General features: G+C 46.0%; 1 protein-coding gene across 1 annotated transcript in view; it reads right to left on the reverse strand.

Annotated features, from left to right (window-relative positions):
* uba7 (ubiquitin like modifier activating enzyme 7) overlaps positions 1-14,727 on the reverse strand; it is a 231,125-nt gene that overhangs the window by 153,534 nt on the left and 62,864 nt on the right. Inside the window, exons 17-18 of the mRNA XM_033037366.1 lie at positions 3,751-3,815; positions 229-424 (exon numbers count right to left, since the gene is read on the reverse strand). Of these exons, the coding sequence (XP_032893257.1) occupies positions 229-424; positions 3,751-3,815 (261 nt within the window). The remainder of the gene's footprint in view (positions 1-228; positions 425-3,750; positions 3,816-14,727) is intronic.

Raw genomic sequence — 14,727 nt, forward strand, 5'->3', positions numbered from 1 at the left:
TAAGTGGGACAGGCCCTTAAGGCGACCCTGATAGCACTGAGGGGAAGAAAATCTGCTATTAAAAAAAACTCTTCTGTCCATGACAAGTCTCCATATAAAGATCTCATCACTGCACCTGGAGTAATTACTCGTGTTCAATTGCAGTGTTGAAACACAGAGCGATTCCAATACAGCAGACATCATCAATTGCTCCCCACTCCCCCACTCCCTCCAGCCTTAACCTGTTACCTGGTCGACTGGGAAGTTGTGTAGAAGCTGCCGGAGGGTGTTATTGTACTGCGTCTGCCAGTGTCTTCTGGCCCAGGCCACACAGTCGGCCCAGGATTTGGGCTTATCGACAACCAGACTCTTGTAAAGGCCTTCCAGAATTTCCAAAGCCTGACCTTCCTGGAGCGTCATTGTCTGCTCAATAAAAGACGGGCCTCTGTTCAATGTAAAGAGACAGTTACCATTAGCGTCTGAGCTCCAGTCAAGGAGCAAGATTATGACGTGTGCTGTAATGTTAAGATGGTGCGCAGTGGATGTGAAGGGAAGTCGTTACGATGTTAACAGCACAGTAAATGAAACGCATGTCGTGTCCTGTAGGTTTTCATATGAGGGCGACACGGTGGCACAGCGATGGAGCTGCTGCCTCACAGCGCCAGAGACCCGGATTCAATCCTGACTGTGGGTGCTGTTTGTACGGAGTTTGTACGTTCTCCCCGTGACATTTCTCTGGGTGCTCCGGTTTCCTCCCACACTCCAAACATGTATAGGTTTGTAGGTTAATTAATTGGCTTCTGTAAATTGTCCCTAGAGTGTAGGATAGAACAGGTGTATGGGGTGATTATTGGTCGGTGTGGACTTGGTGGACTAAAGGGCCTGTTTCCGTGCTGCATCTCTAAACTAAATTCTAAAGCTCTAATGCTGTGAATAAATCCAGTTTGTGGCAAATTCCACCACCAAAATAATGGACTTCTTGGTGCTAATGAATCGTCTCGTTAATGGCTGCACTGTTAGGTGGGTTCCCATTTAGACGATGGAGTCATAGAATCACACAGCACCAAAAAAGGCCCTTCAGCCCTATGCATCCATGCTGACCAAGATGCTCCATCTCAACTATTCCCATTTGCCTGTATTTGGCCCATATCGCTCTAAACCTTTCCTAATCATGTATCGATCCGAATGTCTTTTAAATGTTGTTACTGCTCCTGCCTCAACTACCTCCTGTGGCAGCTCAATCCATAAGCACAGATAATCTCGGCCTAAATGTTTCCTACTGGTGCTGTGTTGTGGAATGTGCACTGGACTACTCATCTATCTTGAGAATTGGTCCTTGGTGACCAGACACAGCGACTTAATAGCTCACGTTCAGCTGGAAGCTGGTGACCCCATTACATTCACTACAACTGATAAACAGGGAAGGGAAATGTAAGCAAAGGACTCGAGATGGAGGGAGGAAAAGTCCACGTAAATCACAGGTGCAGAATTACTATCGTTTGACAGGCTCGATGTTTATTGAAGTTCCACCTACTTAACTTACTGTCAGCAGACAAGATAAACAATCTCTTCAATAGACTGCGAGGTTGAAACTATTACCTTTTTAAGACAATTTCTTCGCTCCAAGCTCAAAGAGGGAGAGGGACCTAACAGCTAAGAGGAAACCCTGTTCAGACTCAGCGAGATGCCATGTGGGCAGAAAGCCCAGCAAGAGATCTTGCTTTCAGAGAGGGAAGCCAGATATCATTGACTTGTGCTTGCCTCAGCTAGTGCCTTCTGGAGATTCTGGCTCGTTTGACTGTTACAAAGGGGAAGTACTTGCTCTGTGAGATTTCCAAACTCGCCATAAAGTGATACAGCTCAGAAACAGGCCCTTCGGTCCCACTTGCCCATGCCGACCAAGATGCCCCATCTACACCACTCCTACTTGCCCACGTCAGGCCAATATCCCTCTAAACATTTCCTATCCATGTACCTGTCCAAACGTATTTTTAAATGCTCACAAAGTGCAGGAGTAACGCAGCGGGTCAGGCAGAACATGGAGAGGTCACGTTTCGGGTCGGCACCCGTCTTCAATCCGAAAAAGGATCCCAACCCGAGACCCTGCCTGACCCGCTGAATTACTCCTGCACTTTGTGTCCCTTTGTGTACATCAGCATCTGCAGTTCCTTATTCCTAGTCTTTTAAATGTTGATATGGGAATGCCTCATACTATCTGTAATAGGACTTTTCTGGACTTTATCTTGCACTAAACATTATCCCCTTTATCCTGTATCTGTACAGTGTTGGCGGGGTTGATTGTAATTATGTATAGTCTTTTCACTGTCTGAATAGCACAAAAAAGGTTTTCACTGTACCTCAGTACACATGACAATAAGCCAAGTACCTGCAGCAACCCCCTCCTCTGCACCATGCTCCATATACTCACCATCACCGTGGGATAAGTTTCCCCTCAGTTTCCAATTCAATCTTGTCCCTCTCATCATAAACCTATGTTCCTAGCTTCTGAATTCCTTGTTACTCTGGGTAAAAGACTCTGTGCAATCATCCTATCTATTCCCCTCGTGATCTTATGGCCCATTCTTAGTCACGTGTGTGTGTGTGTGTGTGTGTGTGTGTGTGTGTGACCAAAAAGATGAAACGTTTTGGATTACATCTCTTCTAATTCCGAAAGCATTGCAGGTATATTGTTTTGTACTGAAGAAATGATTCATATTTTTTTCGGTTTATCAAAGTGACATTTCTATCTTATGCTGACAATGTTTGTTTACGGTCAGAGGCAACGTGTGTGACAGTTTGGTTCACTTTCCAGAGAATGGGACTTACGAACCTCCATAAGATCACCCCTTAGCCTTCTGTGCTGCAAGGATTAAAGTATTTGCGCTGCCCAACGTCTCCCTATAGCTCAGGCCCTCGAGACCTGGCAACATCCTCGTCGTTCATCTCCCCAAGATCCCCAACGCTCTAATCTTCCTCAGATCCAGAGTGATCCTCCCAATCTTCTCACTGCACTACGGCCATCTCCCACGCAATATCACCCTTCCTCCTCTTTCTCCCCTCCATATCATCTCATCTTTTCACCTCTAATCCCTAAACACACCTCAAGCAGAGGAGGATGAGGGGTGATCTTATAGAGGTGTATAAGATCACGAAAGGAATAGATCAAGTAGATGCACAATCTCTTATCCAGAGTAGGTGAATCGAGGACCAGAGGACATAGATTTAAGGTGAAGGGGGGGAAAAATGTAATAAGAAGCTGAGGGGTAACTTTTTCACACAAAGGGTGGTGTGTGTCTGGAACGAGCTGCCGCAGGAGGTAGTTGAGGCAGTTACTATCGCAACGTTTAGGAAGCATATAGACAGATTCATGGATAGGATAGGTTTAGTCGAATATGGGCGAAACACAGGCGGGGTGGAACATCAACATAGTGTAGATGTAACATGATGGTTGGTGTGGGTAAGTTAGGCTGAAGGGCCTGTTTCCATGCTGTATGACTCTATGACCTTACACCTCCCGTCTTCTGCTTCCACACTTCCACACTTCGCGACCCCAAACCTTTCCTCTTCCATGCAATCTACTGTCCGGCACCCTCTACAACCCCCACACCCCTCTGTGCTCCCCACTTTCCCTGCCCCCTCTCATGCACTTTCTACATTTGGGATGTGTGAGGGAAAGGGACTCGGTGCTTTGGTCTACGTTGTGACAATGATAGGTTTCTTTGCACGCTCTCTCCTCTTCCGGAAGAGACGAGAATAAAGAAGTCTACTTACTCCAAGTACTTGTTGACGTTCTCTGCTGGCTGCTTGAACAGGCCTTCAAACTCGTCCCGGGCCCACTGCAAACAAACACATCCAGTACATCACTGTCTCATCCACGGGATAACCACATGCGCCACCCTTGAACCCAGGGGACAAATTCATTGACATGTTGCCATAGTGTGAGATCCTGACTCAAGCCCCGTTCTCAGCTTTAGAGATTTGGACTTTAGGGATACAGTGCGGAAACGGGTCCTTCGTTCCACCAGGTCCGCACCAACCAGCGATCACCCCGTACGCTGGCACTGTCCCACACACTTGGGACAATTTACAGAAGCCAATTAACCTACAAACCTGCACATCTTTGGAGTGTGGGAGGAAACCAGAGCGCCCGGAGAAAACCCACGCGGTCACAGGGAGAATGCACAAACTATGGCGCTGTACAGTAGCAACTCTACTTCTGCGCCGCTGTGCCACCTCCATAGTTTGGTGGAGGGAGGTGGATGGGGATGGGGACTTTATTGGAGAGAAAGGAAACAAAAGGGATCTTCTTCCTGTTTTTTATCCACTGACTCCTTCCTGGTATGCATTGTGAGCAACATACATTTTAGGCTCAGCTGAGATGCCCCAAATAGTTCAACAACTTAGTGACTCTCAATACAGTGACATGGCACAGTAGCACAGCTGATAGGGTGTGACTCACGGCGCCAGAGACCCGCGCTCGATCCTGACCTCAGGTGCTGTCGGTGTGGAGTTTGCAGGTTCCCCCTGTGGCTTCAGCTTTCCTCCAGTGCTCCGGTTTCCTCCCACAGCCCAAAGATCTGCAGGTTTGTAAGTTAACTGGCCTCTGTAAAATTGCTCTGAGAGTGCCGAGGGTGGATGGGACAGTGGGATAACGTGGAACCTGTGTGAACGGGTGGTCGAAGGTCGGCATGGACTCGGTGGGCCGAAGTGCCTGTTTCCGTGCTGTATCCCTCAACTGAGCAGCCATCCGCTCGATCTAGCTGGCTGATGCCCTAACAGAGTGACAGCAAATTGCATAAAGTGAGGAGCAAAAGAGTGAAGATAAAGGAGGGGAACGAGCAAGTGCGGAGAGAAGAACGAGAGCCACACGAGAGAAGAAATAAGAGCAAGATGGAAGGCAGAAGAGGGCGCGGGGAGACAAGGAGGAGAGCAAAGAGGTTGAAGGGCAAGGAGAGCAGCTGGCAGTGAAGAGCAAGAGAAGAGGAGAACAAAAATAGAGAAGCGTCAGAAAAGATCAAGTTGAGGAGTAAGTGAGAGAAAGAAGGGAGAAAGCAAGAGAGAGGAACAAAAGTGAAGGGGAAAATCTATGAAAAGGAAACGGATGGAAGGGGGAAAAAATGGAAGTGGCCAGATATTTGTCTTTATGTTGAAGTTGACAGAGGGAGAAATGGTGGACAAAGCAGCTGGGGTAAGGTACGATGCTTACTGTGAAATGCAGTAAGGAACCTATTGGAGCCACTTCAGGGAGAAGAAAGTGCTTTACCATTCCACCCAAAAGAGAGAGCCATTGTCCCACAGTACTGCATTGTACTAGCAGCCTAATTACCCGCTCACCAAAACAAAAGTGAGAAGAATGTTCCAATATACACTGATCCCGATGTAATCCCACAGGGAGGAAAAAACGTAATGGACTCTCTGTTAGAAATTCTGCTTGAACACCATCACACATGGAGGATGTGAATATCCATTTGTTTAAATTAGTTGGATCTGGAGAGTTGACATATACCGAGAACCTCACATAAACACAGACTTCCCTTCATCGGTACGGCGATCTTGACAGGGACAGCACCAGGGAGTACTTTAATATACATAACATACATGTCACATTGAACCTTATCCTGCAATGTGTTTTAATGTTTACAAAGTGCCACAGTAATAAGAACAGCTTCCCCAGGAATCCATTAACCCCATATATACCTACTATCAGAGTGACTGTGTGGTCCATAATAAGTTCATGAGACATAGGAGCAGAATTAAACCATTCGGCACATTGAATCTGCATCGCCATCCGATCATGGCTGATCCATTTTTCCCCACATAACCCCATTCTCCAGTCTTCTCCCCGCAACCTTAGATGTCCTTACTAATCAGGAACCTATCAATCTCCTCTTTAAAAATACATAGAAACATAGAAAATAGGTGCAGGAGTAGGCCATTCGGCCCCTCGAGCCTGCACCGCCATTCAATGTGATCATGGCTGATCATCCAACTCAGTATCCTGTACCTGCCTTCTCTCCATACCCCCTGATCCCTTTAGCCACAAGGGCCACATCTAACTCCCTCTTAAATATAGCCAATGAACTGGCCTCAACTACCCTCTGTGGCAGAGAATTCCAGAGATTCACCACTCTCTGTGTGAAAAAAGTACCCAATGACTTGGCCTTCACTGCTGTCTGTGGCAATGAATTCCACAGAATCACCACTCCCTGGAGAGGGAGAGGGGGGGGGGGGGAGGGATGGGGGGGGGGGGGGGGGAAGAGGGAGGGGGGAAAGAGGGAGGGGGGAAAGAGGGAGGGGGGGAAGAGGGTGGGGGAAGAGGGTGGGGGGAAGAGGGTGGGGGGAAGAGGGTGGGGGGGAAGAGGGAGAGGGAGGGAAGGGGGAAGAGAAGGAGGGGGGGAAGAGGGAGGGGGGAAGAGGGAGGGAGGGGGGGAAGAGGGAGGGAGGGGGGGAAGAGGGAGGGAGGGGGGGAAGAGGGGGAAGAGGGAGGGGTGGGAGAGGGAGGGGGGAAGAGGGAGGGGGGGGAAGGGGGAGAGGGGGAGGGGGAGAGGGAGAAAATATCTTTGTGCTATCTTAGCTTCTCCCTGTAGTGGCTCCAAAAGGTGTCACAGCATTTCAAAGTGAGCATTGGAGTGTACTCCAGCTGCCTCGACCACCATTTCTTTCTCTGTCAACTTCAGCCACGCCGATTATCTGGCTAGTTTCTTTATCTTCGTCCCCTTTCATCTCTCGTTTTCACACCTTACCCTTCCATATCTCTATGTCTCCCTCTCCCCGACTCTCATTCCGAAGAAGGGTCTCGACCCGAACGTCACCCATTCCTTCTCTCCAGAGATGCTGCCTGTCCTGCTGAGTTACTCCAGCATGTTGTGTCTATCTTCAGTGTAAATCAGCATCTGCAGTTCCTGCCTACACCCTTCCTTTATTGCCCTCCCTTTCTTTTTCATAAATGTTTTCGCTTTTCCCCCCCTCTTTCTTGCTTTCTCTCTATTCTTTCCCTTGCTCACTTCCTGGTTTGAGTTAAATCGTTGATTCAAACAGTGGCTTCTTTCTGCTGTTTCACTTGTTGATATTGTTGACATGTTGATATTTTAACGAGTTCCAGTACTTGGAAAGATCATAATCAAACATGCCATAGGCTTACTAATCAAGAACCGATCAAACGCCGCTTTGAAAATACTAGTTCTACTAGTTATCAATGAAAATCCATGAGTCAGGTTAATAAGGCTTTAACTTTTCCCTGGATGGCTTTTCTATTTTAAAAGCTTTTGGACTTTTGTTTCAAGAGAAAAAAATGTTCACTTATTACATAGGACAAGATATACCAGATAATAATAAACGTAGATACAGATTGAGACAAGATCCAGTATCCAGATTCAGGGAGTTATAAGACAAGTGTACAGACCTCTCACTAGCTAGACAGTGGTCCTGACCTCCCATCTACCTCATTGGAAAGCTTTGAACTACCTTTAATCGGACTTTAATTTGTGCAAAATGTTGTACCCTTTATTCTTTATCTGTGCATTGTGGACGGCTTGATCGTATTCATGTATAGTCTTTTCATTGACTGGATAGCACACAAACAAAAGCTTTTCACTGCACCTCGGTACATTTGACAATAATAAACTACATTTGATCAGTGATATCTGATCGGTTCTTTTTGTCTCGGCAGTTGCTCTTGTTCAGGCCTGTAATCACCATCGATTCAGTGTCAGAAATCAGAAATTATGTTGGGTTCTTTGTCGACAATGAATCCTGCAATGGATTCTCTTCCCACGCTTGCTCCATGACCCACAATTGTGTCCCCTAGGATCCATTCTCGACCTCTGCCCCCATCCTTCCTCTTTCTCATTCCCATGGTCCTCCTCAGACTCCAGCTGACAACACAGGGCCGGTTTCCAACGACAGACCGATGACACTCAGCTTGTCCTTCCCACCACTTTTCCTTTCCTCCGCTGCCTATGTTTCATTGGGCTGATTATCTTCACTGAGAATGAAGCCGACACATTGCTTTTCCACGCTTAGTTATAGTGTCATACAGCATGGAGACAGGCCCTTCGGCCCAACCTGCCCATGCTGTCCAACATGCATTAGTCCCACCTGCCTGCGTTTGGCCCAAATCCCTCTAAACCTATCCTATCCATGTACCTGTCTAAATGTTTCTTTAACGTTCTGATAGTACCTGCCTCAACTACCTACTCTGGCAGCTTGTTCCATATACCTATAACCCTTTGTGTAAAAAAAGGTGCTCCTCAGGTTCCTATTAAATCCTTCCCCCCTCACCTTAAAACTGTTTTCTGGTTCTTGATTCCCCTACTCTGCATAAAAGACTGTGAATTCTATTCCCCTCATAGTCTTATTCACCTCTATAAAAATCACCCCTCATCCTCCTGTGCTCCAAGGAATAAAATTCTAGTCTGCTCAACCTCTCCCTAAAGCTTAGGAGAAATGCTTATAGTTGGAGAAATGTCCAATCTAAATCTCGAGTTGGCTTCATCCCTGACCAAAACACTCTTGCTAAGCTATCGGTTCCATTGGTCTCCATGGCAGCCATCTGAAACGGAACATACCGTTTGGTGGTGTTAATTTGGATCTTGAAATGAGCTTTGAGCACATCCTCCATCACCTGGACATCTCCTCCACTGTCGGAGTGAGGCCACACGCAAATTGGAGGAGCAGCACCTCATATTTTGCTTGGGAGCTTATAACCCAGCGGTATGAATACCGATTTCTCTCTTCAAGCAACCCTTGCATTCCCTCTTTCTCTGTCTCTCCCCCACCCTAGTCTTCTTGCTAGTTTAATGTCCGTATCCCTTCGTTATCACCTCTTCCTCAGCCCACAATGGCCCATTGTGGGCTCCTCCTTTTTTGGGTCATTGGTGCTCGGTTTTGTTCTGCACTTTTTCATACCTCGAGTTTCCCTCTCCCCTGACCCCCAATCTGAAGAAGGGTCTCAACCCGAAATGTTACCTATTCCCTTTCTCCAGAGATGCTACCTGACCCGCTGAGTTTATCCAGCATAGTTTATCTCCGTTATAAACCAGCATCTGCAGTTCCTTCGTACACCTTTCCACCCTGACTCGCTCTAGCCTTTCCTCATCTGCTTCTGCAACTCCTCATCCCTTACTTTGTTATAGACTTGGTTTTTCCAACACACTTCCTTCTACCTCTTTGGAGACATTCAAACTATCTTTAACTAAACTTTACTGGACTTTATCTTGCACTAAAAATTATTCCCTCTATCATGTATCTGAATACTGTGGACGGCTTGATTGTAATCATGTATAATCTATTCGCTGACTGGATAGCATGTACTGTACCTCAGTAGACATGACAATAATGAACTAAACCAAACTAAACTAAATCTGACTTGCTTCTTGTAGCATGCTCTTCTTTTAATTATTCTCTATGAATTGGTTGTAAAATCTAAAACAAACGGAAACTTGGGAAGTTTGCTACTTTTTCAATCAAATATCATTCATTCTACTTAAACTGAGACTATTTTAACTTTACCGCTGCACCACCGTGCTGCTTCCCCCCCCCAAAAGCTGCCGAACAAGAACATGACCAGTGGATAAGCTCACCTCATTATTCAGCCCCACTTATCGAGTCTTCTATATATCAAACCCATGAGATGTTTATGCTGAACCACTACCTGCTTATGGAGCAGTGTAGTGGCAGAAAGGGCTATACAATTATAATAACCAAGGGTGGCCGACAGGTTTGTAGGGAAGGTACACAAAAAAGCTGGAGAAACTCAGCGGGTGCAGCAGCATCTAGGGAATCTTTGTGTACCTTCGATTTTCCAGCATCTGCAGTTCCTTCTTAAACAAAAAGGTTTGTAGGGAATATGGTTTAGTAAAATTATCCCGTGTGCGTAGAATTAGTGCACTCCACACCCAGTCACAGACAGCTGCGATGTTGCTTGTTTCGTTTAGTTAGATTTAGAGATACAGCATGGAAACAGACCCTTTGGTCCATCGAGTCCATGCCAACCATCGACCACTCGTTCTACATTGTCCCACTTTCGCACCCACTACATACTCTGGGCAACTTTTTTTCACAAGGACTATTTAACCTACAAACCCGTACATCTTTGGGATAGTCATAGCGACATCCAGCATGGAAACATGCCCTGCCAACTTGCACTAGCCCCACTAGTCTCACCTGGATATTTTTACAGCAGAGATTGATAGATTTTTTTATTAGTATGGGTGTCAGGAGTTATGGGGGAGAAGGCAGGAAAATGTAGTTGGGAGGGAAAGATAGATCAGCGATGATTGAATGGCGGAGTAGACTTGATGGGCCGAATGGCCTAATTCTGCTCCTCTCACATGAACTTAAATTCCTCCAGATGTGAGATGAAATCAGAGCACCCAGAGAAAATCCATGCGGCCACAGGGACAATGCTTTCCTTTAAAAAAAAAAAAAAATCGATTTTCTCTGTGTAAAGGGCCTGTCCCACTTACGGGATTTTTTCGGCGACTGCCGGTACCCGTCATTAGTCGCAGCAGGTCGCCGAAACTTTTCAACACGTGGAAAATCCAGCGGCGACCAGAAAAAGGTACGACTCTTTGGGCGACTACTCATGACTATATCGACATGTCGCCAAAAAAATCGCAAAAGTGGGACAGGCCTTTAAGCGACACTGCAGCGAGCTGACTACAGTGCAAATGCAACTCTCCTGATCGTTAAGGGTTAACACCTACCCTCGAGTGAAGTGAACAAGCTGAAACAAAGGCAATTGAGAAATATCATTCACAGCCCATTTCTGGCCAGTGGCCTGTGTTCCCTTTTGGGGCAGCACACATCTACTGGACTCTAATGAGCAAATCTAGGAGAGATTAAATTTAGCATCAACCATTAGGGAGGAGACAGGGGGCCCAATAGTCAAATGATGGAGTAGCAAGAGCCATATTGTTCCATTTAAAAATCTCAACATTGCGATATATCTTTCTGCCGCAGAAACCCCAGAGGAATAGTACGCTTTAAATGTTTTACGTGGAGAGGTGGAATGGGGGTTGCATGTGGAAAGGGAGAGAGAGGTGCCAGTTTTTTTTTGTGTGTTGGATTTGAGTGCAGGCAAGGGAGACAGGAAATGAAATCAGACAATAACAAACACTGAGTGGTGCCTGGGAACAAGTATTGAAACAGCCAAGGCCAAATCAGATCTTAATACAACTCAGACCCAAGCCACCTGCCCCCCACAACAAATAAATCTGGTGCTGTTTAAAATATAGCAGGGAGAGCAGTTTTAATGAGCCCGTATTAACAGCTGTACGGGCACAAAGATTTACTAATGCTGTCTCATCCAGGTGTGCTCACAAGTAATTCTGACCCCCACCCCCCCCCCCCCCAACCCAATGTACGCTGAAATAAACAAACTTGCGCTGACATTTTGCATGTGAGAAAATCCCTTTCCAAAACTCCGATGAAAAACCGAACTGAAAACGGTCTCAGTCCAGTTGTCCACTAATCCCTGACCACCAGACAACATCAAACCCACTTCCATTCAGAGAATATGTGCAGCAGAAGATTGCTCAACAGAACACCTGAACGACACGTGTTGGATGGAGCTGCAGATGCTGGTTCACACCAAAGATAGACATAAAAAGCTGGAGTAACTCAAGCAGCATTTCCGGTGAGAAGGAATCGGTGTCGAGACCCTCCAGCATTTTGTTTATCTTCAACACCTGAAGGACGTTGCTTTAGCTGTTGTTCAGCCCATTTCTCCATTTTGTCATCAGAGAGGCTGCACAGTGGCACAGCTGTTAGAGCTGCTTCCTCACCGCACCACAGACCCGGGTTTCATCCTGACCTCGGGCGCTGTCTGCGCAGAGTTTGCACGTTCTCCCTGAGGCTGCGTGGGTTTCATCCGGGTGCCCCGGTTTCCTCCCACATCCCAAGGACGTGTGGGTTTGCAGGTTAATTGGCCTCTGTAAATTGCCCCTATTGTGTGGTAAGTGGATGCAAATGCGGGATAACTGGGAACTAGTGTGAATGGACTTGGTGGGCAGAATATAGTTCACAGTATTTCAGTCCAAAGTCCGCAATAGGGTAGAGGTGGATCAGACAGTACCCTATCTTGTGGAAGGACTGCTGAGAAGCTTGATAATGGAGGGGAAGAAGCCGCTCCTGAGTCTGGTGGCGTGCAATTTCAAGCTTCTGTACCTTTTGCCAAACGGGAGCAGCGACAAGAAAGAATGACTGGAGTGAGACGAGTTTTGAAGGACCTGTTACCATGCTGTATCTCTAAACTAAAAATGTCTTCAGTCTTCTCTGGAATGAACTGTACTGGCAACACACAAGGTGAATTTGGTACCGTCCTCGAGTTTCCATGTTGCTCTATCTCTGTCTCCATCCAAATCCTTGATGTATGAAGTGAACAGGAACTTGTCCCAGAGCTGACCCTGTGTGAAATCTATTCCAACTGTCACCCTGAAAAATTGTACTCCGTTCCTGCTCTTTTTCTTTGCATAAACTTTTTAATCAAATTTGATATCCTCCCTTGAATTCAACATCATTTAACATGCTTCAGCAATCTGCCTTATGGCACCTTGTCAATAATTGCTGAAAGTAAAATATAAGTCAGTCTTGGTTAATGTAGCCATTATAAGATCATTTATTCCCTCTATCATGTATCTGTACACTGTGGATGGCTCGATTGTAATCACGTATGGTCTTTCTGCTGACTGGTTAGCACGCAACAACAGCTTTTCACTGTACCTCGGTGCATGTGACAATAAACAAAACTAAACTAAATTATTCTGACATAAAACCCCACCAGAGAAAGAAATTTGCCCTATTTACCCAGTCAGTTCATATGTGGCCTCAGATCCACTAATGTGGTTGACTGTTAAACAAACAACAAACTGCTGGAGGAACTCAGCAGGTGAGGTAGCATCTGTGGAGGGAAATGGATAGACAACTTTTTGGGCCGGGACCCTTTAGTTTAGTTTAGACATACAAGCTTTTGTTGCGTGCTAACCAGTCAGCAGAAAGACTATACATGATTACAATTGAGCCATTCACAGTGCACAGATACACGATAAAGGGTATAGATGGTCTTATAATGGCTACATTGACCAAGACTGACTTTTATTTTACTTTCAGAAATTATTTACAGCGTGAAAATAGGCCCTTTGGCCCACTGAGTCCACGCCGACCAACCACCACACACACGTGCACTAGTTCTGTCCTACAAACTAGGGACAATTTTAGTTTTACAGAAGCTAATTAACCTACAAACCTGCACGTCTTTGGATCGTTGGAGGAAACTGGAGCACCTGCAGAAAACCCACGCGGTAACGGGGAGAACATACAAACTCCCTTACAGTCAGCAGCCGTCGTCAGGATCGAACCCGGGCCTCTTGAGGCTGTAAGGCAGCAACTCTACCACGAGCCACCCCGTTCCTCAGTTAAGTTCATAAGTTGTAGGAACAGAATTAGGCCATTTGGCCCATCAAGTCCACTCCGCCATTCATCATGGCTGATCTATTTTTCCCTCTCAACCCCATACTCCTGCCTTCTCCCCGAAACCTCTGACACCCATACTAATCAAGAATCTGACAATCTCCACCGTAAAAATATCAGTTGACGGCCTCCACAGCCTTCTGTTAATATAGAAACATAGAAAATAGGTGCAGGAGGAGGCCATTCGGCCCTTCGAGCCGAGGGACAATAAGGGCTGGACAATAAACAGCGACAATAACAACATTCCAAGAATGATAAAAGTCCACGTATAATGCTTCCACTTCTCCACTGTCTTTCAACGATTAACTCAATTCTAAGCATTTATTTCCTTATCTGGAAAGACAGCTATTCACCGTGAGTGAAAATGATTCAGCCATGGTATCTTAAGTTAGCTCTTACTTCTCTGTGGACAATACACTGGTCATTTTCAAGTGTCCTAGTATTAGAAGCAGAGTGCATTACACAATAGATGGCAAAACGATGGCAAATGGACAAATGCTAGGTTATCAGTTTTAAACCTTAAAAAGTGTTTAAAAATAGTGAAGCAGTGGCTATCTAAAGAGGCATAGAATTCCATGCAGATCAACTATTAAAGTGTCATGGACAGGAAGTAATCAAAAAGGATAATGGCCAACAGATCTTACCATTTATACTGAAGTATAAGGGAATAGAAATAACGTTACAGCTGCACATAGTCCCTGTTTACAGCAGAGCCGTGAGCATTCATGGATGATGCACCCTTGGACTTGGGGGAGTAGGATATCAAGGGTTACGTTTTGAGGAGACATTATGCAAACTGGGATTGTATTTTCTGTAATTTAATAGCAAGGGAGCGATTTGAGCAAGGTTTTGAAGATACTGAATGAAAATGTTTGAGATGTGTTTGCGGTGTGTGTTTGCGGTGTGCGTGTGCATGTGCGTGTGCGTGTATATATATATATATATGGCGCGGCTTCAAATCGGCTGGCGGGGGCTTCAACATCAGGATCCTCGATCGCCTCGATGCAGCAGTTTGATTTTAAGCCGTGCCGGGCGATGAAAGGCCTCGCGAACGGGCCGATGCAGCACTTAGAAAGCGTCTGATACCCGCTTGAATCTTTCAAAAGCTACAATGTGATAAATAACACTTAAACAAATAAAACTGAAGCAAATAAAGGCAAACCGAAGAACCAACCTTGGAGGGGGGAGAGAGAGAGAGAGAGAGAGAGAGAGAGATGGGAAAACAATAGTAAATAACGTGAGTGACCGTGAACGAGGGACTTACCTGTAAGCCAGCCA

This window comes from Amblyraja radiata, chromosome 18 (genome assembly GCF_010909765.2).
Source record: "Amblyraja radiata isolate CabotCenter1 chromosome 18, sAmbRad1.1.pri, whole genome shotgun sequence".
NCBI lineage: Eukaryota > Metazoa > Chordata > Chondrichthyes > Rajiformes > Rajidae > Amblyraja > Amblyraja radiata.